Source organism: Symphalangus syndactylus, chromosome 1 (genome assembly GCF_028878055.3).
Source record: "Symphalangus syndactylus isolate Jambi chromosome 1, NHGRI_mSymSyn1-v2.1_pri, whole genome shotgun sequence".
NCBI classification, from domain to species: domain Eukaryota; kingdom Metazoa; phylum Chordata; class Mammalia; order Primates; family Hylobatidae; genus Symphalangus; species Symphalangus syndactylus.
Window position 1 is genome coordinate 107663001 of NC_072423.2, and position 25730 is coordinate 107688730.

At 44.8% G+C, this 25730-nt stretch overlaps 1 protein-coding gene, 1 long non-coding RNA gene and 1 other non-coding gene across 4 annotated transcripts in view; 2 read left to right on the plus strand and 1 right to left on the minus strand.

Annotated features, from left to right (window-relative positions):
- Nucleotides 1–15158, plus strand: part of DCP1A (decapping mRNA 1A) — a 64292-nt gene extending 49134 nt beyond the window's left edge. For both annotated transcript variants that reach the window (XM_055273869.2, XM_055273871.2), the window contains 4 exons: nt 5798–6553; nt 7775–7840; nt 10332–10550; nt 10955–15158. In XM_055273869.2, coding sequence (XP_055129844.1) covers nt 5798–6553; nt 7775–7840; nt 10332–10550; nt 10955–11035 — 1122 coding nt within the window. In that variant the 3' untranslated portion in view covers nt 11036–15158. The remainder of the gene's footprint in view (nt 1–5797; nt 6554–7774; nt 7841–10331; nt 10551–10954) is intronic.
- On the minus strand, nt 1308–25730 carry LOC134737479 (uncharacterized). The gene is made up of 4 exons (XR_010122440.1): nt 25566–25730; nt 5619–5726; nt 4717–4769; nt 1308–3056 (listed from the first exon to the last, which is right to left on the minus strand). It is a non-coding gene; the product is annotated as an uncharacterized lncRNA (long non-coding RNA).
- On the plus strand, nt 15283–15386 carry LOC129461696 (small nucleolar RNA U13). The gene has a single exon (XR_008650662.1). It is a non-coding gene; the product is annotated as a small nucleolar RNA U13 (small nucleolar RNA).

A 25730-nucleotide genomic window follows, 5' to 3' on the forward strand; every position in this document is an offset into this window, starting at 1 on the left:
TTTCTGCTGCTTTTAAAGTCAGGGGTCAGGGTTCTACCGTATGGTGGTTTCATATTTTAATTTAAAGTAGGTGTGTGTGTGTGTGTTTGTTTGTAGAGACAACGTCTCACTCTGTTGCCCAGGCTAGAATGCAGTGGCCTGATCATAGCTTACTGTAACCTCAAACTCTTGGGCTTAAACGATCCTCCTGCCTCAGCCTCCCAAGCAGCCAGGACCACAGGTGCACACCACCTTGTGCAGCTAATTTTTAAATTTTTTGTAGAGGCAGGGTCTCAATATGTTGACCAGGCTGATCTTAAACTCCTGGCTTCAAGCAGTGCTTCCGCCTAGGCCTGCCAAAGTGCTGAGATTGTAGGCATGAGGCACTCTGCCTGACTTAAAGTAGATTTTTGGCTGTTCAAAGGTAATTCATGTTTCACTGGACAAGTAAAAATTGCTGTCTGGATTATGCCTCAGGTGTATTTTGTGATGAGGTTTCTCCATGTCCTGGCATTTGATTATTCCTTTTCTTAAATTTCTGCAACATAGACCCAATCTGATTTCTGTTTTTCAAAGTAGTTTATATCTAAATATTGGTTTGTGTGTCTGTATACATATGTCTGTAATAGAATGGGGTGGTTATGATCCATTTAATTTGCATTAATAAGAATTAGTCTTGTTGGCCAGGCACAGTGGCTGTAATCCCAGCACTTTGGGGGCCGAGGCAGACAGAACACCTGAAGTCAGAAGTTCAAGAACAGCCTGGCCAACATGGTGAAATGCTACTAAAAATACATGTCTACTAAAAATACAAAAATTAACCAAGCGTGGTGGCGCATGTCTGCATTCCCAGCTACTTGGGAGGCTGAGGCAGGACTATCGCTTTAACCCAGGAGGTGGAGGTTGCAGTGAGCCAAGATCACACCACTGCACTCCAGCCTGGGTGACAGCGAGACTCCATCTCAAAAATTAAAAAAAAAAAAAAAAAAAAATTAGTGTTGTTTTCCAGTACTTTTTTTTGCTAAGAAACCTGACCCTTTTTTTTTTTTTTTTTTTTTTTTTTTTGAGACAGAGTCTCACTCTGTCACCCAGGCTGGAGTGCAGTGGCGCTATCTCGGCTCACTGCAACCTCCGCCTCCCGGGTTCACGCCATTCTCCTGCCTCAGCCTCCCAAGTAGCTGGGACTACAGGCGCCCGCCACCACGCCCAGCTAATTTTTTTGTATTTTTAGTAGAGATGGGGTTTCACCATGTTTGCCAGGATAGTCTCGATCTCCTGACCTTGTGATCCGCCCGCCTCGGCCTCCCAAAGTGCAGGCATGAGCCACCGCGCCCAGCCTGACCCATTTGTTTTCTAAACATATAATGTGTATAAAAAGGAATTAACCCAATTCAAAACTGGGTAAAAGATTTTAATAGGAATCTCCATATAAGATATACAAATGGCCAATAAGCACATGAAAAGATACTCCACATCATTAGTCATTAGGGACATGCAAATTCAAACCACATTGAGGTATCACTTCATACTCATTAGGATGGCTAATATTGTTAAAATGGAACATCACAAGTGTTGGAGAGTAATGGAGAATACTCCATATACTCTGTTACCTCATAAACTGCTGTATACCGGCAACCCTGTTGAATTGCTGGTGATAATGTAAAATGATTCAGGCACTTTGGAAAAAACAGTTTGGTGATTCCTCAAAAAGTTAAACTTAGAATTACTATATGACCCAGCAATTCTGCTCCTGGGTATATACCCAAAAGAATTGAAAACAAACATTCAAACAGATACTTCCACACCAGTGTTTATAGCAGCAGTATTTGCACTAGCTAGAAGGTGGGAACATCTCAAGAACTCCAGTGTCCATTAATGGATGACTGGATAAATAAATGTCATATATACATGCATTGGAACATTATTCGGCCATAAAAAGAAATGAAATTCTGATACATGTTAGAACATGGATGAACCTTAAAAACAACAATGTGAATGTACTAAAGGCCACTGAATTTTACACTTAAATATGGTTAAAATGGCAAGTTTTATGTATATTTTACTACAATTTTTTAAAATAGGGAGATAAATGTCTATTGTGCTGTCAGTAGACATTTATGATGCCATGAATTCACAAGTGACTAAGTCACAATGTTCAGTGTAGTAAATGGAACCTGTGCACATGTCTGCAGCTATGTGGCCTGGACAGAGAAGTCTGTCCCAAGGGAAAATTTGTTGTCTATTTTGACCTAGATGGAATGGGTTTGAAATATTACCAAACAGCTGTGTCCTTGATGATTTTTTGCATCGGGAGTGACCAGGAGGCTTATAATAGCCTAGCCTTGGTTATCCTACCAGGTGTTTTGTTGTTGTTGTCTTGCATTGTGGGATATGATATTCCAGGAGCATTTAATGAATTTTTGTTTGGTACTCCATGCTTGCTATTAAGACCACATGGTGAGCCGGGCACAGTGGCTCATGCCTGTAATTCCAGCACTTTGGGAGGCCGAGGCACGCAGATCACCTGAGGTCAGAAGAAGTTCGAGACCAGCCTGGGCAACATGGTGAATCCCGTCTCTACTAAAAATACAAAAATTAGCTGGGTGTGGTGGCGCATGCCTATAATCCCAGCTACTCAGGAGGCAGGAGAATCGCTTGAACCTGGGAGGAGGAGGTTACAGTGAGCTGAGGTCGCGCCACCGCACTCCAGCCTGGGCGATAGGGCAAGACTATGTCTGAAAAAAAAAAAAAAAAAAAAGACCACATGGTGTTTATGTGATTATAGTTTAAGCCAACTTCAATTTAATGCTTTTTGGGCACCAGACATTATATTGAGAATTTAATTCTCACAACAGTGCTCTGAGATCATTGTCACAATGTCCTCGCTTTTCAGATAAGGAACTGAATTAGAAAGATTATGCTGGGCTCAATGGCTCACTACAAAAAATTTAAAAATAAACAGCATGGTGGCATGCACCTGTGGTCCCAGCTATGTGAAAGGATTGTTTGAGTCTGGAAGGTTAAGGCTGCATGAGCTGTGATCATACCACTGCACTCCAGTCTGACCGAATGAGACCCTGTCTCAAAAAAAAGAGAAAGAAAAAGAAAGATTATGTAATTTTGCCAGTTAACAGCAGAGGTATCTTTTATTTCAGACCCTAAACTCTACAGTTTTTTTCAGAAGTAAAAATATGAAGAAATTGAACCATATAAGATCTTTAGTATTTTTTTGTATCCATGGTCTAAAATCATATATTAATACTGTCTTATATTTGAAGTGAGATTCTAACATTAGTAGAATCTCTTTATTGAATATTTTCGAAGGTGAAATGGTTTGATATGAAGCTACAACTTTTTTACAACTGTGGGAGGTTCTTGCCTCTTCCTCCACAACAGTTACTTTTTACTGACTACATTTTTTCAGACCTGCCCTGTCCCTCTCACCTAGCAGATGATGCTGTCCTCATACCAGGGAGAGAAGACAGAATGGCACTCCCTTAACTTTCTGTCCTTCACATGCAAACTTGCCTGCATGCTCATCGCTGCTGGCCCTCTTTCTCTGTTGTCTGACATGAGCCCCTCCTGACACGGGATCTCTTGCCTTAAGCTCCCTCTCCTCGTACTGACTTCCCCCTACTCCCCGAAAGAACTTTAGGAGAGAACACTGTTGAGTGTCTGCTATGTACTGATGGGGTCTGTGGTCCTGGGTGGTGGTGCCATTACTTGGGTAGGCAAGTCCAAGAGCAAGAAAGGCAAGGATTGGGGAATACTTGAGAAAGAGATCCCCTGCCTTGGCAAACTTGCTTTCCATGGTGTTAGGAGTGCTGACATTAAACACACACTTCCTGTGTGCTGGGTTCCATAAATTTCAGCCTCCCACCAGCCCTCCCTACTTTATAGAGGCCTGAGACTCAGAGAAGTGGACAGCACTCCTCAGGCCACACAGCTGGAAAGGAGCAGAGCCAGGCAGCGGCGGTCAGCACCAGGCCCTGCCTCTGGATGGTTGATGGGACATCACAGCTGTGTCACTGCAGCCTCCTGAGGGGATGCCTTTGCTCCCTTGTATTACCATTTTTGTGTTTTAATAACACAAAATAGCATTACCATTTTGTGTTCTAAGTCAGTACCTCCAGGTTCTAGATGTCCCACAGAGACCTCCAGACATGTTCACAACTAACTTCAGCTTCCCCCTCTCCCTAACCCTAGGGGCTTTTCCTGGGCTGGCCTGCCCAGGCAGTGATACCACCACCCAATACCGAGATACCAATGTGTCCTCTAGGCTCCTTGCTCCTACCTGGCCAGCCACCAACTCCTTCCATTCCAACTCCAGTTCTCATCCTCTTCTCTGCCAGTATCTTAGTCCAGACTCTTCTCAATCTCACCCCTACAATTTGTCCTTTATGTGGCCGACCAAGTGCACATTCTAAAATATAAAGCCTGATGGCTCATCCCCTCAACATGTTGCCATTACCCTGTGGATAAAGTCCAGATCCTGTAACGTGTCTCAGATACTCTGCAGTCTGCCTGCTGCTTCTCTCTTTCCCTGTCACCCTTCTACCCAGCCTCTGACCCAGCTGTGCTGAAGCACGTGCGGCTCTCTCAGTGGCTGTGCTCCCCATTCAGCTCACCTCATCCCTCCCCAGTTTCACTCCTCTTCCTAGTGCCTTCCCTCCCACTGAGCTCTGCAACTCTGCCTTGTGTGTGTGCGCGCGGGGGGCCGGTTGGGGGGGCCCTTACCAGTTGTCCTGGCCTCTTCTTTCACATCACAGTCATAGCACAATGCCTGGCACCTGATAAATTCAAGAATTTTTATCAAATGGATGAAACATTTGCCTGGACAAAACTAGGTTTGTTTTCCTGTAGAAATGTGATCACACCATAGTCTTATAATATTGATATTATACTAATTTGCAGTGTACTTTGGGGCCTTACAGACTTTCTGAAGCCTTGAGAATCATGTGTTTCAGTGAACTAATTTTTCCAGTATAAACAGATCTAAACAACTAATTCACTTATTTTAGGAATAAAAAGTTGAGGCTGTCTGTGTTTTCAAAGTGCTTAGGTGTGTCTCCCACTAAAATGTAAGCTCTGTGAGAACTGTTGTTACTCCCTTGCTGCATCCCGTGGGCCCAGGTTAGAGCAAGACCTGGCAGCCTGTGAGTACTCAGGAAATAAAGGTTATTGACTATGGGAATACTGCTTAAAAGTACAGAAAAGCACGAATGTTTTTCCTTTGAACAGTTATGGTGTCAATAAGCCAACTTACTAAAATATATATAAATTTTAAATTGTCAGGCTTAAATGCTTTTTCTTAAGAATTCTGTGAGTAGGGAATAAGGCAGGGGGAGGTGGGGATGGCCCACTATTAAATGATTAGATTTATTTTCTGATATTTGAGACCCAGTCTCTGAGGTCCAGTGCCTAGCGTTTCATCAAGAACAGTGAAAGTAAAGGTAGAATCACCTGATGAGCATTTGGTCCCTGTGTCTCCTCTAGTGTCATTTCCCTATGTGTTGCTGACATGAGGCAATTGGGCACAGTCAGCTTTGCCAAGAAAAAGAATGGTGAATTCTGATCCTGCTACCCAGAGACCCTAAAAATTTGAATTATATTACCAACGCAAATTTCCATCCACCAACCTGGGGTCACTAGATGAACCTGGGCCTTAATCCTTAGTACATCTTCAGTTTTTTCCATTCCTTATTTTTATACTCCATCCATCCTTGATTCTGCAAAATCTTTGGCTTCTGGAAAAGAAGTTTGGTTATGCTGATTTATAAGAGACCTCTTTGATTGGGTGGTTTCATTTGTTTTTCAGTCTGCTCCGTCTGGACACAAGCATCTGACGGTAGAAGAGTTATTTGGAACCTCTTTGCCAAAGGAACAACCAACAGTTGTGGGTCTGGATTCAGAAGAAATGGAGAGGTTGCCAGGAGATGTCTCCCAGAAAGAGCCCAATTCCTTCCTACCATTTCCCTTTGAGCAGTCAGGAGGAGCCCCTCAATCAGAAACCCTGGGTGTCCCTTCTGCTGCCCACCACTCAGTCCAGCCTGAAATCACCACCCCGGTGCTAATCACTCCAGCCTCCATCACACAGTCCAATGAAAAGCATGCCCCAACCTACACAATCCCGTTGAGCCCCGTTCTCAGTCCCACCCTGCCAGCTGAAGCTCCTACTGCACAGGTTCCCCCCAGTTTACCTCGAAACAGCACCATGATGCAGGCAGTGAAGACCACGCCTAGACAGAGGTCTCCACTCCTGAACCAGCCAGTCCCTGAGCTAAGCCATGCCAGTCTGATTGCCAACCAGAGCCCCTTCAGGGCCCCACTGAACGTGACGAACACAGCTGGCACATCCCTCCCAAGCGTTGATCTTCTCCAGAAACTCAGGTTGACCCCACAGCATGACCAAATACAGACACAACCACTTGGGAAAGGTGCAATGGTAGCCAGCTTTTCTCCAGCAGCTGGTCAGCTGGCCACACCTGAGAGCTTCATAGAGCCTCCCTCTAAGACAGCAGCAAGAGCGGCGGCCTCAGCCTCCCTGAGCAACATGGTGCTTGCTCCCCTTCAGGTAATGGCAGGAGGGTGGAGATGGGCACAGTGGGTAACTGTAACTGGATGGGATGAAACTACAGAGACCTTGGTTTTAACTGTTATGACACTGACAGTTTTAAAGAGTTGTCCCTTTAAAGTATGTCAGAGGCTAGGAGACAGGTGAGGTAAGAAGCCCTATCATGAACAACCAAGTAATTTATATTTTCCTATCTGGATATTCACGTTAGTGGGGGTTGTATGTTTGTTTTGCTTTTGCCCAGCAGTTCCAGGAGTCCTCATTTGACTGAGGACCAAATTATTCCAAAGCTAAACTCCCTTCCTATCTCCCACGGTGGTCTCCTAGAGTGCCTACCTTGTGCCAAGTACCCTAGAGGTGCCATAAGAGCATCCTAGACTTGAAGGTATGAGGTCAAATAAAGCTGATTTTTTCAACTGTCCATGTTTACATCACCTTATAAAGAGATGCCATGCTGCCTAGATCTCTCATCTCTACAGACTCAGCAGCAAAAATATGCCCAGGCTGAAGGACAGATATCATATCACATGTTCTTACTTTATTTGAACTCATGGAGATAGAGAATAGAAGGATGGTTACCAGAGGCTGGGAAGGGTAGTGGGAAGGTGGGGGGAGGTGGGGATGGTTAATGCATACAAAAAAAAAGTAGAATGAATAACACCTGTATTTAATAACACAACAGGGTGATTATAGTCAATAATAATTTAAGTATATATTTTAAAGTAATGAAAAGAGTATAATTAGATTGTAACACAAAAGAAAAATTCGTGAGGGGATGGATACCCCGTTTTCCATGATGTGATTATGCATCGCATGCCTATATCAAAACATTTCATATACCTCATAAATATATACACCGATATACCCACAAAAATTAAAACTTATATATATTCCTGGGCTGTCCCTGGCTTTTATAGGAGATACAGGTTTCAGGTTTTTCTTTAAAGATACCTGAAAGGCTCTGCACACACCCCTTCCCTCAGGAGCTAAAGAGGAGAGGCTGTCGCAGAGCTCTAGTGCAGTTGAATTGTTGGCTGCATAGTTGCAAGTTCCTGTCAGACTCTTCCCATGGGAATCTAGGAACTAGTTAATATCTGAACCATTTTCTGTTACTAACTAACCTAGATTTTCCACTGGGAAAGTCTTTTTCAATTAAGACTGGGAAGTCTTCTTAATTGAAACTTCTTATATCCGTCTATCTTTTCTTCATAAACATTTCAGTCTATGCAGCAGAACCAGGATCCTGAAGTATTTGTCCAGCCTAAGGTGTTATCCAGTGCCATCCCGGTAAGGACTCACTTTTTTTTTTTTTTTTTTTAAGACTAGTCAGATGCCATAGTGAGAAGGTAGAAAGAGTAGAACAAGGAATTTGATCTGTAACTGGCTGTGAACAGTCAGGTGAGATAACTCACTACCTTTGGACCAGCCAGGACTCCCTCTTTCTAAAGAACACATTATGTATTTTTAAGTTCTGCTGGATGTGAAGTAAAAGGTTGTCAGCTTAGTGAAAAGAGTTAGCTATGGAGCCCAGCCCATCTTAGATGCCCTTCCTAGGCCAGGTCCTCTCCCACCCCGTCCTGGCAGAGTCCATTGCTGTGGCCTCTGTGGATCTCGAGGCATCCGCATGGATATCTTCCCTGACTGTGTGTGTAGAGGGCACGGTGGGCCCTTACTTGGTATTTGTGAATGGGTGACTGCTAAGAGTGTGGTAGCCTGACTTCTATAAGTAGGAAATATTGCCCTGGAAGAGCCGTGATGTCCCAGGTGGCAGAGCCACTATCCTGCTATAGTCCTCTCATTTCCCATTGCTCTGAGAATAAAGCCTCCCAAGCCTGTGTCTTCTGTCCCGTTTGTCCTCCCTTGCTTCATTTTTTGTTGTCCCTACTCTCCATCACCCACTAACCTTGCAATGCACACAGGTTTTTCTTAGCTCCCTAAAGTCATTTCTGTTTTCCTTTGAGCCTTTGTATCGTCCTTGAGTCTTGGAGTTTAAATGGGAACCAGCTTCTGACTGGTCTTACATCTTGGAGTTTAAATGAGAGCCAGCTCCTGACTGGTCTTGGAAACGAGCTTCTTTTCTATGTGTCTTGTCCTTCTGCATGGTGATCTATCTGCAGGATCTATCTCAGCCTGCTTTTGCACCAAAAATAAATAAATGAAAGGTAAATAGCTCAGATGCCAAACACCATACCCTTGAAACTGTGACCAGCTCTGTGCTTTTTGTAAATGAGGAGGCGACATATAAGAGAAAGAAATGTAGATCTCTGTTGATTGTATCAAATCTGAGAAATACTGAAAATACTGATTATTACTGGTTTAATGTATTCAGATAATTAGCTGGAATTAGCCTAGAAGCACATCTAAATGGAGGAGAGAGGTAGATGTTAGCTTTATTTTAAGAAATTTTCTCATTGCTATCTATAATAGTATAAAAAAATAGATTGAACATAACTGGATTTTTTTGGAAGCGGAGTCTTGCTTTGTTGCCCAGGCTGGAGTGCAGTGGCACTATCTCAGCTCACTGCAACCCCCGCCTTCTGGGTTCAAATGATTCTCCTGCTTCAGCGTCCCAAGTAGCTGGGATTACAGGCACCCATCACCACACTCCTCTAAGTTTTTGTATTTAGTAGAGATGAGGTTTCACCATGTTGGTCAGGCTGGTCTTGAACTCCTGACCTCAAGTGATCCTCCCACCTAGGCCTCCCAAAGTGCTAGGATTATAGGCGTGAGCCACCACTCCCGGCCATAACTGGATTTTTAAATTCTTCTTTATTGCAGTGTAATTTACATAAACTGAAATGCAGATTTTTAGAGGCCAGGCGTGGTGGCTCATGCCTGTAACCCCAGCACTTTGGGAGGCCTAGGTGGGAGAATCACTTAAGCCCAGGAGTTCAAGACCAGCCTGGGCAACATAGTGAGACCTCGTCTCTACAAAAAAATCAAAAATGAGGGGAGGATTGCTTGAGCCCAGGAAGTTGAAGCTGCAGTGAGTGGTGACTGCACCACTGCACTCCCACCTGGGTGACAGAGTGAGACCCTGCCTTAAAAAAAAAAAAAAAGACGAGACGGAGTCTTGCTCTGTCACCCAGGCTGGAGTGCAATGGTGCAGTCTTGGCTCGCTGCAACCTCCACCTCCTGGGTTGAAGCGATTCTCATGCCTCAGCCTCCTGAGTCTGGGATTACAGGCACACGCCACCATGCCCAGCTAATTTTTGTATTTTTAGTACAGACGGGGTTTCACCATGTTGGCCAGGCTGGTCTCGAACCCTATCTCGGCCTCCCAGAGTGCTGGGATTATAGGCATGAGCCACTGCGCCCAGCCAAAAAATGCAGATTTTTAAGTGAGTTATTGACACATATATGTAATATCCCTTGGGCAACCCAATCAATATGTAACATTCTGTCACTCCAGAAAGTTCCCTCATGTCCTCTTCAGTTGTTTCCCCAACTCTCCTCCCAAAAAGCCTTTAAGGATTTTTCTTACTGTGCATTCTATACTGTTACTTCTCTTACCTTCTGTGGTGGTTGGACTTGGCTTCCCGTAATGATTCTAGGACATTCTTATATAAATGGGCTCGTCATCCTTTAGCTAATGGAAGTTTATAACCAGATGTCAGATGTTCAATTGTTCCTACTGAATGTTTACCTGCACTCAAAATAGTCTGTCTCTGTGCTCCACTCTTGTGTTGTTTATGCCTGTTTCCACATGGTGCCTATTCTGGGCCTGGCTACGTAGGCTTCTGCACTTTGGTACAAAATGACCATTGTCACTCTCCAGGTTGCAGGCACCCCACTGGTTACTGCAACAACCACTGCAGTGTCTTCAGTCCTTCTGGCCCCAAGTGTTTTCCAGCAGACAGTTACAAGATCTTCGGACCTTGAGAGGAAAGCCAGCTCCCCTTCTCCTCTAACTATTGGAACACCAGAAAGTCAGAGAAAGCCTTCCATTATTCTCAGCAAGTCTCAGCTCCAGGATACATTAATACATCTAATAAAGGTATGTAGGATACCAATTTTATCTTTGATTTTTCATTATTTAATAAAAGAAATTTTATAAATTCCTCTTACAGAATCAGTTCATAAAGTAAATTCAAAAGACTAGCTGGAGGCCAGGCAAAGTGGCTCACACCTGTAATCCCAGCACTTTGGGAGGCCGAGGCAGGCCAAAAAAAAAAAAAAACAGACTAGCTGGGAGTACTGTTTCTCTTTTTTTAAGCATGCAGTCCTGGTGGAGAAATACCTGCGTGAACTCAAAATATTAATCATGATTGTCTCTGGGTGGTGGGATTATCAGTTATACAAATCATTTATACAATTTTTTTCCTAAGCTGTTACCAAGGAAGTAAAATCTGATGAGGTAAATGTGGCATTCGTATCCTTAACCGTTATCATCTCTTCTAGAATGATTCCAGCTTCCTCAGTACACTTCATGAAGTCTACTTGCAGGTGCTGACCAAGAACAAAGACAACCACAACCTATGACTGGAGCAGAATAAGTCTAAAGGCAGAGTCCCAACCTCAGAGACATAGGCTTCATCATGGAAACTTCTGAGCAGAACATTGAGTTTGAGAATCCTGAAATTGAGCCTATGAGAAAGAGACTCATTTCTTAAGAATGTTTTCCAAGTGACGTTCTCAGTGATAATGGAGGTTTCACTGTGAAGCATCACCAGCAGACCTTTGTTTTGACAAAAAAAAAAAAAAAAAAAAAGAGATCATTGTGTTAAGTTATGTGGGTGTTTTCATCAGCTAGGAGCAAGGCTGTGGAATAAGGAGTCAGATTCTCAGCTCGCTTTCACTTTCAAGGACTTACAGAGGAGTAGTCACCAGCCTCACAGCAGAAGTTCAGCCTGGCCCCCACCGCTTCCCCCAACCTACCCCATAGAAATGGGCTTTGGGCTGACAGTCAAGTTCTGAACAGAGTAGAAGGCAGCTCTGCAAAGTAGCTTCGAGTTTTTAGGACCAGAATTTAAGCCGGTAAATTAGGAATTATTTCCTCAAGTGAAGTATATTTTATATGAATGCCCCATTTGGGCCCTAAAAGTTGTGAAATTTCTTAATAGCATTTTGTTTTTAAGTGCCCCAGTCCTGCCCCGCAGCAGGCCCCCCAATGCAGCATTACCATTTGATTAGGGCACTGTCAGGCTCTGGTGGTGTGGACACAGGCATGTCATACCTTTGAAGGAAAGGCTGGGGCTGGGAATGCCCACATCCTATCAAATCTTCATTTTAGGTTAAACTCTCCATTGGTTCTGAAAATGCTAAGTTTGTGTGTGAAGCACAGCCTTATTTTCCTTTTCTGTCATTGTTGATTGTTTTCCTTAACACTTTGACAAAAGGACCAGTGGACCAATCTGACAAAGCCATTCTGGTTCCTTTCCTTGAGTGTACTGAGAATAGTTTTAAAGCTATGCAGAAAAGGGAGCTGTTATTCACACTGCCCTTATTTTGTTGTAGAATTATGGAGTTAAAAGAAAATGTGATTCCGAACTCTACCAATGTATTCGTAGGCTGTGAGTACTTTCCCAGCCCAAAGTGTGAAAATATGTAAAGAAGCTTTGTTATGCTGCTATTGATCTGCCATGATTTCTATTTATTCTTTTATGGCATGTAATGGTGTTTAGTAATATTTTAATGTAGATTTTGATTTATTTCAGCAATAGTAATTTTAAGATACTCTTTGAATGAAAGTGTCTTCGTTTCTATGATACAGGTCATTTTGTAGTATTTAACCAATTAAGATGCACTGCTTACTTTTCTGAGCACTATTTAATGATGGGGTAAAAACCCAATTGGCTCAACCAGCTAGCATAAGGATTAGCTGTGAATAATGCTGACAGATACGATGGTTCCTTAGGAACAATCATTTAAGCTTTAATGGTAACTCAATCATAAGTCCATAGATTATTTTTTTCTAGCTGAAATTTTAGAAAATTACTTGTGAATTACATACTTGTTTTAGTTTGGTCTTAGTTTTTAGCATAAAGAATGATTGGCTTTTGTTGATCTAAACATGCTTCCTGGACAGGGTTTCTGCTTCTCATTTTAGTATCTTCTATTGCTGTCTACCTAATTATGTGTGAATTGTGCAGAATTCAGGGAAGCTTGTAAGTTTTCATGCTCAATTATGAATAGTTTGTTTTCACAGATAGTATGTAAATTAAGCAACCAAAAATGAATTCCTTATGCATCATCTAGGAACAAGAAAGCTATAGTAGGATACAGTGTTGCTGACACCAGGAGATGGTGTCCAGGGAGCCACGTGACTTCCATAAAGTGGACGCACCAGTAGGTGTGATTGCACCTCAAGTGTGGTCTCAGTGGGCTTTGGTGAACAGACAAATCAAGGGATTCTTGAATTGAAATTATGCTTTTTGAGTATGTAATATTATGAGAGAGTTAAGAGAGAATATCCTAAAGAGAGTCTGTGATCATACTAATTTTCACCTTTAATGCTAGGAATGGATATGATAGACACTAAAGAGAATCTATGATAAGGCTTCCTTAGTGTGAAAGTAAACTTAAGTGCCCAAGTCATGGAGACTTGAAAAGGGTAAACCTGTTTCACCTCCCAAATTTATATATTCAAAGTATTTACTTAAAATTCAGAAGCCAGAAGTTCATGTCATGATTACCAGGAAGTTCAGGCCGGAATGAATCCCTAGAGAAGCCAGGCCAAGCCTGGATAATTGCAGTCGGATGACCCTGGCCCGAAAGTCACAGTTCAGTTGCCTTATTCCTAGTTCAGGCTTACTATCTAGAACCTCATGCTAGCTTAGGTTGCATGTTTACATTGCTGCAGTGTCTTTACTGGAAGCTTAGTTGGATCGAAATGGACACCGAGATGGAGATGCTTCTGGCTAGATTTCGCAGAACCCCAGGAGACCTGCATTTAGACCACTCTGTCCATTTGTGTGCCCACCCCCACCCCCGGGGTCTAAGTGTAGGCTCGGAGAGGAGCAGCCCAGAGCTTGAAGGAGAGGTGTGTCTGGGGCACCACTGGTGGGTGGTGCTGCTCTTCTTTTTGTTGTACGGTGTCTTTTAATGACTCTCACGCCTCCCAGACAGCCTTGTTCCTTTAAGGCAGAAGCTCTTCTTCATCGTGTACCTCCTGGGATTTGTGAGGTGTGAGATTTGGCCTGCTTGACTTTGAATTCAAGTTTTTCAAGTGACTCTCAGTGTCAGAAGAAGCATTTCATGCTGTCCACATGTGGTGTGTCCACAGCTCACCTTCGAAGGCTTAGATGTAGCCATCACAGAGAGTGGCATTTTATTAAGAACCCAAGTCCCAGCCTGACCAACATGGTGAAACCCCATCTCTACTAAAAATACAAAAATTAGCCGGGCGTGGTGGCACGCGCCTATACTCCCAGCTACTTCCAAGGCCGAGGCAGGAGAATCACTTGAGCCCAGGAGGCAGAGGTTGCAGTGAGCCAAGATCACACCACTGCACTCTAGCTTGGGTGACAGAGTGAGACTCCATCTCGAAAAAAAAAAAAAAAAGTCAAGCTGGGCCCCTCTATACAGGGGGACACACAGGCTTAGTTTAGTATATATCTAACCAGATTTTGCATGTCAAGCATTTGTTCTTTTCCTGGCTTATGTCTTCTTGTAGAAATTATATAAAACCTATCAAATCCACTACTAGGTAAATTTTTAAACCATGCAGCTTTATTACTCTACTCCCCCAAAGAATGTAGTTTGAAATTTTCTTATTTCCGTAGTAGAGGCCCTAACTGCCATTGTATTACTATTAATGCAACATGAAATTGACGGTGCCTAACTGCTCAAAAAACAAAGTCAGCCATCATACTGTAACTGAGAGGAATGAGAGGTGGCACAGGCACGAGTGGGCTCAGCCCGTGTGAGTGAGGAGAACTGAGGAATCGCAGGGTGCGCGTCCTGCATCCTGGCCGCACATTTGCTGCCGAGCACGTGTTTCTTTCTTGCCTCCCTTCAGTTTTCTTCAGTTGCGTTCAGTGTATCTTCTGGAACCAATAGTGCCCTGTGTTCTCAAGTCTCTAAAATGCTAAGATCTGAGCAAAGTCAAGCAGCTTACACTAGGCTTTTCTACAGCTGTGCTTGAGAACATTTCCAAGTGGACCAGGGCCTCGAGGAGCCTGTTTTTCAGCAAATTCAGCAGATGTGTGCAGTGATTCCCTCTGTTTTGTATTTGACACCTTCATTTAAAATGCTAAGATGCAATATCATTCACTTCAAAGTGGGGAAAATGCAGAATTGTGTTTCCTTTTTATCTGTGTGATTCCTTAAGAAACATGTTTTTAAAATATGTGTTCTAAATGGTTTTTTATTCTGTATTACTGCTTTGGCCATGTGGCTCTCATGACTTTCATTGTACCAGATTCTCAGCTCCCTGAAACGTGGGGACGAGAAGCTCTGGAATTACAGCAAGATTTTTGTTCCATGAGCGCAATACTGTATCATTAACATTTTTAATGGTATGGATTTTATACCATCTGTGTATGTTTGCAAATATTAAGTTATTACATGTTTTAAAATGAGCGTTTTTCATCCTAAATTTTATATGTTTGCAAATATATTTTTTTAATAAAATTTCAAAACCAAGTTTTAGCACCTACTAAAATTTAATTGTGTTTTTATTTAATTTGTAGAAATAGGGACTTTTGAATGAGTTGCTGCACTTTTGCAGAGTGCCATACTGGTGAAATGGGATGAGGCAAAAAAACAACTGACAAAACTATTATCAGGTCCTTTTGTACTTCATAAGCGTGAGGATTAGGTGTTCACACACAGGTGTGAGATGTACCATCCTGAAACATTGTTACAATGTCGGCATATTACCTGTCTGACACAGAAAGAAAAAAAAGAAAGAAAACTGTTATCTACCTGTTTCCAGCCTGTGTAGTCAGGGTTCTCCAGAGAAACAGACCTGAGAGAAGATAGAGTTATGTACCATGTGATAGTTCAGTCAACAACGGACCACATCTATGACAGTGGCCCCATAGAATTATAACCCTATTCTTACCCGACCTTTTCTGTGTTTAGATACACATATACTTATCCTTGTGTTATAGTTGCCTACAGTATTCAGTACAGTCACATGCTGTACAAGTTTGCAGCGTAGGAGCCATAGGCTGTACCATGCATGTAACCTAGGTGTGTAGTAGGCTATGCCATCTAGGTTTCAGTTAACCACAGTCAACCCAGGTCTGAAAATATTAAATACAAAATTCCAGAAATAAACCATTTTAAGTTCAATGCCGTTCTGAGAAGCATGATTGAGATCATTCTCCATCCCACCTGGGCTGTGAATCATCCTTTGCCCAGCAAATCCACACTATATGCCACCCACCAGTTAACCACTTAGTAGCCATCTCAGTTATCAGACCAACTGTCGGGGTATTGCAGTGCTTGTGTTCAAGAAACCCTTATTTAATAATGGCCCCAAAGCGCAAGAGTGGTGATGTGGCAAGTCGGGTATGCCTAAGAGAGGCCATAAAGTGCTTCCTTTAAGTGAAAAGTGGAAGTTCTCAACCTTTTAAGGAAAGAAAAGTCACATCTGGCTGGGCGCAGTGGCTTACACCCATAATCCCAGCACTTTGGGAGGCCAAGGCGGGCGGATCACCTGAGGTCGAGAGTTCGAGACCAGCCTGACCAACATGGAGAAACCCCGTCTCTACTAAAAATACAAAATTAGCCGGGTGTGGTGGCGCATGCCTGTAATCCCAGCTACTGGGGAGGCTGAGGCAGGAGAATTGCTTGAACCTGGGAGGCAGAGGTTGCAGTGAGCCGAGATCATGCCATTGCACTCCAGCCCGGGCAATAAGAGCAAAACTCCATCTCAAAAAAAAAGAAGAAAAGTCACATCTGAGGTTGCTGAGATCAACATAAAAATGAACTTTCCATCCATAAAATTATGAATAAAAACTTTGCTCTAGTTTTGCCGTTGCTTTTTTTTTTTTTTTTTGGCACAGATTCTGTGTCGCCCAGGCTGGAGTGCAGTGGTGTGATCTTGGCTCACTGCAACCTCTGCCTCCTGGGTTCAAGCAATTCTCGTGCCTCAGCCTCCCGAGTAGCTGGGACAACAGGCATGCGCTGCACACCGGGCTAATTTTTGCATTTTTTTGTAGAGACAGGCTTTTGCCATGTTGGCCAGGCTGGTCTTGAACTCCTGACCTCAAGTGATCTGCCTACCTCAGCCTCCCGAAGTGCTGGGATTTCAGGTGTGAACCACCATGCCTGGCCTGCTGTTGCACTTTAAACTGCAAGTTATAGCCATGGTGTGTGATAAGACGGAAAAGGTGGCTGGGTGCGGTGGCTCACACCTGTACACCCAGCACTTCTGGAGGCCGAGGAGGGAGGATCACTTAAGCCCAGGAGTTCACAACTAGCCTGGGCAACAGAGCAAGACCCTATCTCTACAAAAAAATTAAAAATTACTTGGGCGTGGTGGCTTGTGCCTATAGTCCCAACTACTCAGGAGGCTAAAGTGGGAGGATCACTTTAGCCCAGGAGGTGGAGGCTGCAGTGAGCCATGATTGTGCCAGTGCACTCCAGCCTGGGTGCTAAAGACCCTGTCTCAAAACAAAAGATGGAAAAAGCATTAAATCTGGTGGAAGACATGAACAGAAAATGTGTTCTGATTGACAGCAATATGTTGCACCAGAAAGCATTGAGCCTATACAAAGACTTAAAAGATCCCTTGAAACGGGGACACCAAGCCATTTACTGCAAGAAAGGGATGGTTACACAGATTTCAAGAATACAGGTCAACAGTAGCCTAATGCTATATCACAATGCCTACGTCATAACCTCACTTCTCATCATGTAGGCATCGTACCATCTCACATCATCATAAAAGAACGGTGAGTACAATACAGTAAGATAGATGGTAGATGATATAGATGATAGATAGATAAATAGACAGATAGATAGCTTTTTGTTTTGTTTTTGAGACACAGTCTGTCTCTGTCACCCAGGCTGGAGTGCAGTATCGTGATCTCAGCTCACTGCAACCTCCACCCTCTTCCAGGTTCCAGTGATTCTCCTGCCTCAGCCTCCCAAGTAGCTGGGATTACAGCTACTCTACTCAGGAGGCTGAGGCAGGAGAATCACTTGAAGTCAGGAGGCGGAGATTGCAGTGAGCCAAGATCGCACCACTGCACTCCAACCTGGGCGACAGAGCAAGACTTTGTCTCAAAAATAAAAAAGAAAAAAAAAAAAGAACTCTAAGTTTTCCCAGATAAAGGGCATAAGTCTAATCATGGCCAAAAACACTTATTATAGGAGACTTTACAGCCTGAATCATTTCCCAGATTCAATCAATTCATGTGTCTTAAGCTCTTATGATGTGCTGGGCATCTAGGATGATAATGAAGAAAAGAAGAGGGGAGGGACGGAGGGAAATAAAACATAATTATTATAGAAAATAGAGAAAAGTTTAAATGAAAAAAGGTGGTTTTTTTTGTTTTTCTGGTTTGGTTTTTGTGTTTGTGTGTTTGTTTGTTTGTTTGTTGAGTGAGAGTCTCACTCTGTCACCCAGGCTGGAGTGCAAAGATGCAATCCTGGCTTACTGCAGCCTTATTTTTAGTAGAGACAAGGTCTGGTTCTGTTGCCCAGGCTGATCTTGAACTCCTAGGCTTATGCAATCTGCCCACTTTCGCCTCCTAAAGTGCTGAGATTATAGGCATGAGCCACCCTGCCCAGCAAAAAAAAAAGGTTTAATCAGACATCTCTCTAATAATAATTATCATATAATAATGTAATCATTGGTGACAACTTAGTATAAATTCTCCCTAAAATGTTTGCTGTATTTGCCTGTCTTTGAGCTAACTCTTGCTGTATGACTGTTACACACACAACCCCCTCAGTCATCACTAATGCTGCATGCTCATTCATTCAACACTTTAAGAATTGCTGTCCAGGTGGGTGCTGTGGCTCACACCTGTAATCTCAGCACTTTGGGAGGCTGAGGTGGATGGATCACCTAAGGTCAGGAGTTCAAGACCAGCCTGGCCAACATGGTGAAATCCCGTCTCTACTAAAAATACAAAAAATTAGCCAGGCGTGGTGGCACATGCCTGTAATCCCAGCTACTTGGGAGGCTGAAGCAGGAGAATCACTTGAACCTGGGAGGTGGAGGTTGTAGTGACCCGAGATCGTGCCACTCCACTCCACTGGCTCATGCCTGTAATCCCAGCACTTTGGGAGGTTGAGGCAGGTGGATTGCTTGGGCCCAGGAGTTCAAGACCAGCCTGGGCAACATAGCGAAACCCTGTCTCTACAAAAAAATACAAAAAATTAGCTGGGTGTCGTGATGGGCGCCTGTGGTCCCAGCTACTTGTGATGCTGAGGAGGGGAGGACTGCTTGAACCTGAGAGGCAAAGGTTGCAGTGAGCCGAGATCGCGCCACTGCACTCCAGCCTGCGTGACAGAGCCAGACCCTGCCTCATTTTTTTTTTTTAGCTCTGTCGCCCAGACTGGAGTGCAGTGGCGTGGTTTCTCATCACTGCAATCTTCACTTCTCGGGCTCAAATGATTCTCGTGCCTCAGCCTCCCAAGTAGCTAGGTGAGAAAAAAATTTTTTAGCATGGCCGAGCGCAGTGGCTCATGCCTATAATCCCAGCAATTTGGGAGGCCAAGGCAGGCGGATCACCTGAGGTTGGGAGTTCGCAACCAGCCTGACCAACATGGAGAAACCCCGTCTCTACTAAAAATACAAAATTAGCCAGGTGTGGTGGCGCATGCCTGTAATCCCAGCTACTCCGGAGGCTGAGGCAGGAGAATCACTTGAACCCAGGAGGTGGAGGTTGCGGTGAGCCAAGGTCGCGCCATTGCACTCTAGCCTGGGCAACAAGAGTGAAACTCCATCTCAAAAAAAAAAAAAAAAAAAAAAAAAAAATTAAAGAATTGCTGTTGATTATTTTCCTGATCTTCACAATAACCCATGTTAGGAGAAGGACATTGAAGCTGAGTGACTGAGTCTGAGTCTGTGCCAAAGGTTGCATATTAAGCAGAGGTGGTCAAGGACCTGAACTAAGCAGCCTGGAGAGGTGCTCTAGAATTCCCTTTTTTTTTTTGAGGGGGAGTCTCACTCTGTCACCCAGGCTGGAGTGCAGTGGTGCGATCTCGGCTCACTGCAACCTCCATCTCCCAGGTTCAAGCAATTCTGCCTCAGCCGCCCACGTAGCTGGGATTACAAGCACGTGCCACATGCCTGGCTTTTTTTTTTTTTTTTTTTTTTTTTTTAATTTTTAGTAGAGACAGGGTTTCACCATGTTGGCCAGACTGGTCTCCAACTCCTGTCCTCAGGTAATCCACCCGCCTGGGTCTCCAAAAGTGCTGAGATTACAGGCGTGAGCCACCTCATCCGGCCAGAATTCCTTTCTTGGCTTCGTTGCCTAAGTGATGAATTATCCTTGAGGCTTTTCATAGTGTCTGAGGTCATTCACCTTACTGCTGTTTATTAAAAACTTCTCACCTGCTGCTTTTCACCTGTCAGGTCCTAGGAAGCCAGGTAACCAAGTTCATTGGAATTTTGTGAAAAGCTAAAGTCAATAGGTCCTGAATAAGAGCTGTAGAGTTTGCTCTTTAAATGAAACAGATGGGTTTGGGATTTCTTGGTTGTCTCTAAAGACATTTTCCCTCACTGTTTATGGGTCCTGGTTCATAGATTAGGTGTTGCTATAAAAAGTCTGATCTTTGAATAAGAAGTGTATGAATAACAGCTTGTTGAGTCTTCTGAAAAGTAATGTTTGTCTCAGCTGTCAGGAACCAGACAGTCTCTCTCACCAGAGGAGAGGCGGGAAGTGGTGCAGCCAGGCTGTCGATGTGCATGCAGGAAGCCCATCATCAGATGAAGGCAGAAGGGAGCAACAGCAAGAAATATCCAGTCACAGAATCAAACCAAGCTTGAGGCTCACCCTCCACTTCCGTGTTTGACACAGTATGAACTGGCTACCTATTACATGTAATATGAAGAGTCCCTAAGAGCTTTCTAAAGGGCGTAGATCAATTCAAGATTCTAAACTCTTAGAGTTTGCTGAATGGAGTTTTAGGTAAGAAGACAGCTGCCACACTCACATAGAGGTATAAAGAACCCATGCTGAGCCTATGCCATGGGGCTCCCAGCCCATGAGAGCCTTATGCACCTTGCATGTCTCTTCAGGCTCACCAGGCTACATTAGCCAAAAGTAAAGACAGCTAGGCTGGACACAGGTGGCTCACACCTGTAATCCTAGCACTTTGGGAGGCCAAGGTGAGAGGATCATTTGACCCCAGGGGTTGAAGATTGACCTGGGCAATATTGCAACATCCCCATCCCTTACAAAAAATAAATTGAAAAATCAGCTGGGTGTGGGTGGTATGTGCCTGTGGTCTCACCTACTCTAGACACTGAGGTGGGAGGATCACTTGAGCCTAGGAGTTCAAGGCTGCAGTGAGCTATGATTGTGCCACTGCACTCCAGCCTGGGCAACAGAGCAAGACTCTATCTCTAAAAAATAAAATAAGATAAAGTAAATGACTTTTAAAGTAAACAACAATTAAACGACTGCTAGTAAGAGATTTCTTATAACCAGCAGAGTTGGAATGTCTGGGGCAGAGGTGATGCAAAGTCATTGTGACAGTCACATCATGTTCAACCAACATGTATTTCAGATGAGTTTGAATAAATTTGAAGTACAATTCCATAAGAAATCATAAGCTGACATTTGTCATGTTTGTCCCCTCCAAATCTGATGTTGAAATGTGATCCTGATGTTGGAGGTGGGTCCTGGTGGGAGGTGTTTGGACCCCGGGAGTGGATCCCTCACGAATGGCTCCCTGCCTTTCTCATGGCAGTGAGTGAGTCCTTACTGTTAGTTCCCAGGAGAATTGATAGGGTTTTTTTTTTTTTTGGTTAGGTTTTTTGGTTTTGTTTTTTGGGGTTTTTTGCTTTTTGTTTGGTTTTGTTTTGTTTTGTTTAATTGAGACAGAGCCTCACTCTGTTGCCCAGGCTGGAGTACAGTGGCACGATCTCAGCTCACTGCAACCTGTACCTCCCAGGTTCAAGCAATTCTCCTGTCTCAGCCTCTCAAGTAGCTAGGATTACAGGTGCACACCACCACACCAGGCTGATTTTTGTATTTTTAGTAGAGATAGATTTACATCATGTTGGCCACACCAGTTTCGAACTTCTGACCTCAAGCAATCCACCCGCCTTGGCCTCCAAAAGTGCTAGGATTACAGGTGTGAGCCATTGTACCGGGCCAAGAATGGATTGTTAAAAGGAGCCTGGTACCTCCTCTCCTCTTTCTTGCCTCCCCCTTACCCTGTGATCTGCACGGGCCACCAGCTCCCCTTTCCCTTCTGCCATGAGTGGAAGCTTCCTGAGGTCCTCGCCAGAAGCAGATGCTGGCTCCATGCTTCTGGCACAGTCTGCAGAACTGTGAGTCCAACAAGCCCCTCTTGTTTATAAATTCCCCAGCCTCAGGTGTTCCTTTATAGCAACACAGACTAAGTCAGTACATTCTCATTGATGGCTCCCCACCCACCTGAGAGGCAGAGCTTATTCCGAGTGTAGCCTCCCAGAAGGGCCACAGTGCACACCTGTGCACACGCACACACACACATACAACATCAACTTCCTGTCACCCCAGGAAGGGACAGGAGCATTGGTTGTGGCAGGACTGATGTCAGTCCTTTAGTCTGAAGGGGACCCAGATGGCCCCAGGCCCAGAATGTGGAGCCGGGAAGGTCGCCATGATCCACAGGGCAGCTGTTTTCCTACCAGGTCCCAGTCACCCCAGAACGGTGGCTCTGGCCCTGCCTGAGCCCCAGGGAAGCTCTAGGAGGCACCCTCTGCAGGCCGCTTCCCATCTTCTGCGGTGTCTCTGAGTCGGCAGTGGAGCTCTGGCTTCTGAAGTAGGTGCAAAGTTTGGGTCTGGGCCCCTACACAGTTTTGCTACACAAGCCCCATTTTGCTGTTTCTCTGATGTGTCCCTGCCCCTCAGAGTCTGCCCCTTCCAGGCCAGGTGTCCTTCCCTGAATAGAGCTTTCTAGCATGCTCTCCGCATCTCGCAGGCACTGAGAGGCTTCCCTAACTTCTGTCTGACGCCCTCCAGCCCGGCCCTCAGATGGGAAGGGGACCCTAGCCATGGTAGGCGGACCATCGCTCCCATTTAATGTGGGTCCTGCACAAGAGGCCTGAGCGCCACTGGACACCTCCACTCTTTTTAAAAAATATTTTATAAATCCTTCTTTGCTGTCTTAACCTGGAATTCATAGATAATATAACTTATGGCTATACACGCAATTTCTTTTTTTGTAAGAAAGATCTTTTGTAAGAAGGAGCTTCTATTTTTTTTCCTTTAATTTTTTTTTTCTTTACAAAAAAACAAAACAGTCAGCCACGGTGGCTTGTGCCTACAATCCCAGTACTTCAGGAGGCCGACGGGGGAGGATCACTTGAGCCCACTGCACTCCAGCCTGGGCAACAGAGCAAAGTAAAAATAAAAAGGCTTGGCCAGGCGCGGTGGCTCATGCCTGTAATCCCAGCACTTTGGGAGACCAAGGCCGGTGGATCACCTGAGGTCAGGAGTTTGAGACCAGCCTGGCCAACATGGTGAAACCCCATCTCTACTAAAAATACAAAAAATAGCTAGGCTTGGTGGTGGGCCCCTGTAATCCCAGCTACTAGGGAGGCTGAGGAACAAGAATCGCTTGAACCCAGGAGGCAGAGGTTGCAGTGAGCCAAGATCATACCACTGCATTCCAGCCTGGGCGACAGAACAAGACTCTGTCTCAAAAAAAAGAATTTTTGAAATGATTTTTTTGTACACACAATTTTAAAATAATATTCTCTAATTGTAATGTAAAGGAAAAACGTTAATAATGAAATGTTTCATATTAAATATGTATGGGGCACACCTGTAGTCCCAGCTACTCAGGAGGCTGAGGCAGGAGGATTGCTTGAGCCCAGAAGTTCAAGTCTAGCATGGGCAGCATAGCAAGACTCTGTTTTAATATGGAAATGCTTGGGCACAGGTACACAGGTACACAAGTTCCCAAAATGCCCCATAGAGGACCTCTGGTCTTCCCTCTGAAACCTCTCCATACATCACTGAAAAGCATGCTACTCTCCCATATAACATCTGTGGAGGAGCCAGCCATGGTGGCTCACGCCTGTAATCCCAGCACTTTGGGAGGCAGAGGTGGGCGAATCACTTGAGCTCAGGAGTTTAAGACCAGCCTGGGCAACATGGCAAAATCCATCTCTGCCAAAAACACACACACACACACACACACACACACACACATACACACACACAAAGCCAGATGTGGTGGCATGCACCTATAGTCCCAGCTACTAGGGAGGCTGAGGTGGGAGGATCACTTAAGCCCAGAAGATCGAGGCTGCGGTGGTCTGTGTTCACACCACTGCACTCCAACTTGTGTCTCAAAAAAAAAAAAAGTTGGCCAGGCGCGGTGGCTCACGCCGGTAATCCCAGCACTTTGGGAGGCTGAGGCAGGCGGATCACTTGAGGTCAGGAGTTTGAGACCAGCCTGGTCAACATGGTGAAAGCTTGTCTCTACAAAAATAAAATTAAATTAACATAAAAAGAATACATATTGAAATGAATGTATTTCCTCAATCCCCTCTTCACCCATGCCAGCTAGACACAGACACAGTTTTGTTGCAGAAAATTCTGTTATTTCAAAACCGGCTGTCACCCCCTCCTTGGTGCCTTCCCTGATCAACAACCTCAGCAGGCAATTGTTTGTACAAATCACAGGACAGTGCGGCATAAACACGTGCTGCTGGGGCATCCAGCACCTGTGCCCAATGCATAGACCCTGGTAAATGAAGTGATGAGTGAAATCAGAGGATTAGTGATGGCAAAACCACTTCCCTGCCCTGACCAGATGGCCAGCAGCAGCACTTTTCTGTTTTGCACAGTAGCATGGAACAAATGCTTTTTTTTTTTTTTTTTTGGAGATGGAGTCTTGCTCTGTTGCCCAGGCTGGAGTGCAGTGGCGCCATCTCGGCTCACTGCAACCTCCGCCTCCCAGGTTCAAGCGATTCTCCTGCCTCAGCCTCCTGAGTAACTGGAACTACAGGCACCCACTACCACGCCCAGCTAATTTTTGTATTTTTAGTAGAGACGGGGTTTCACCATATTGGCCAGACTGGTCTCGAACTCCTGACCTTGTGATCCGCACACCTCAGCCTCCCAAAGTGCTGAAATTACAGGTGTGAGCCACCACGCCCGGCCTAACAAATGCTTTTCTAATGCCTTGTCCAAGTCACTAGAACAGAATGACTGACTGGGTGCCCTTGCTAATTCTGGAGGCAGGGATGGGAAGAGAAAGAGTAAAAGTCATATGTTTAGGGACCAAGGAACCCTGGTTTGGGAAGTGACATATCTCCTCACTCACTTTCTCAGGCGACCTTACGAGGGAAGTGCTCCTGATGGTTTCAGGTTTTCCAGGAGGAGCTGTGGCTCAGTGGTTAAGCAACCCCTCTGTGAGCCACTCTCTGGAGCTTTTTAGTCCTACTCTAAGAAGCCAGTTTCACTCTCAGCTATTAACAACCAGCCCAGGAGAAAAGCCACTGAACCTCCCCACAACACAAAACAAAAGCTTTAATATTTAATACCCACTGGAACAAAATAGCCCCTTCCACCACCCCAGCCTTGCTCAGGGAAACCCAAGAGGTACGCAGAAAGGGGGACAAGGATGAAGATCTCTCCCTACTGCGTCCTGCAGACTGTGCAGGAGGAGCCCCTAAGAGTGTCCTGTCTGTCACCGGCACTGCCCCTGCCCAGCCCAGCCTGTCCAGCGCCCCTGGGTAGGAGTTGACAGGGGCTGTAGGGTGTTGCTGGAAAGCAGCTCCTGCTCCTCACACTAGGAGGTACCCAGGCCTGTGGCAGTGCCACACAGAGCCTGACCGCACTACTCAAAAAGTGCAAGTTACAATGACTCGGCATGTTTTCTTTATGCACAAGGAAAGCAGGCCGGCAGGGCTTGGCTGTCTCACACTGGCACTTACCTCTGAGGAGTTCCAGGCCTCTCCAGCCCCAGGCCTTCTAGGGTGAGTCAGAGGGCCAACGATCCAGTCTGGCCCTGGGATTGGCCAGGAATAAGCAGGGTCATGTCTGCACGGGTGACCAGAAAAAAAACCCTCTCTCCTGGAGGCACAGTGCTAGATGGAGGG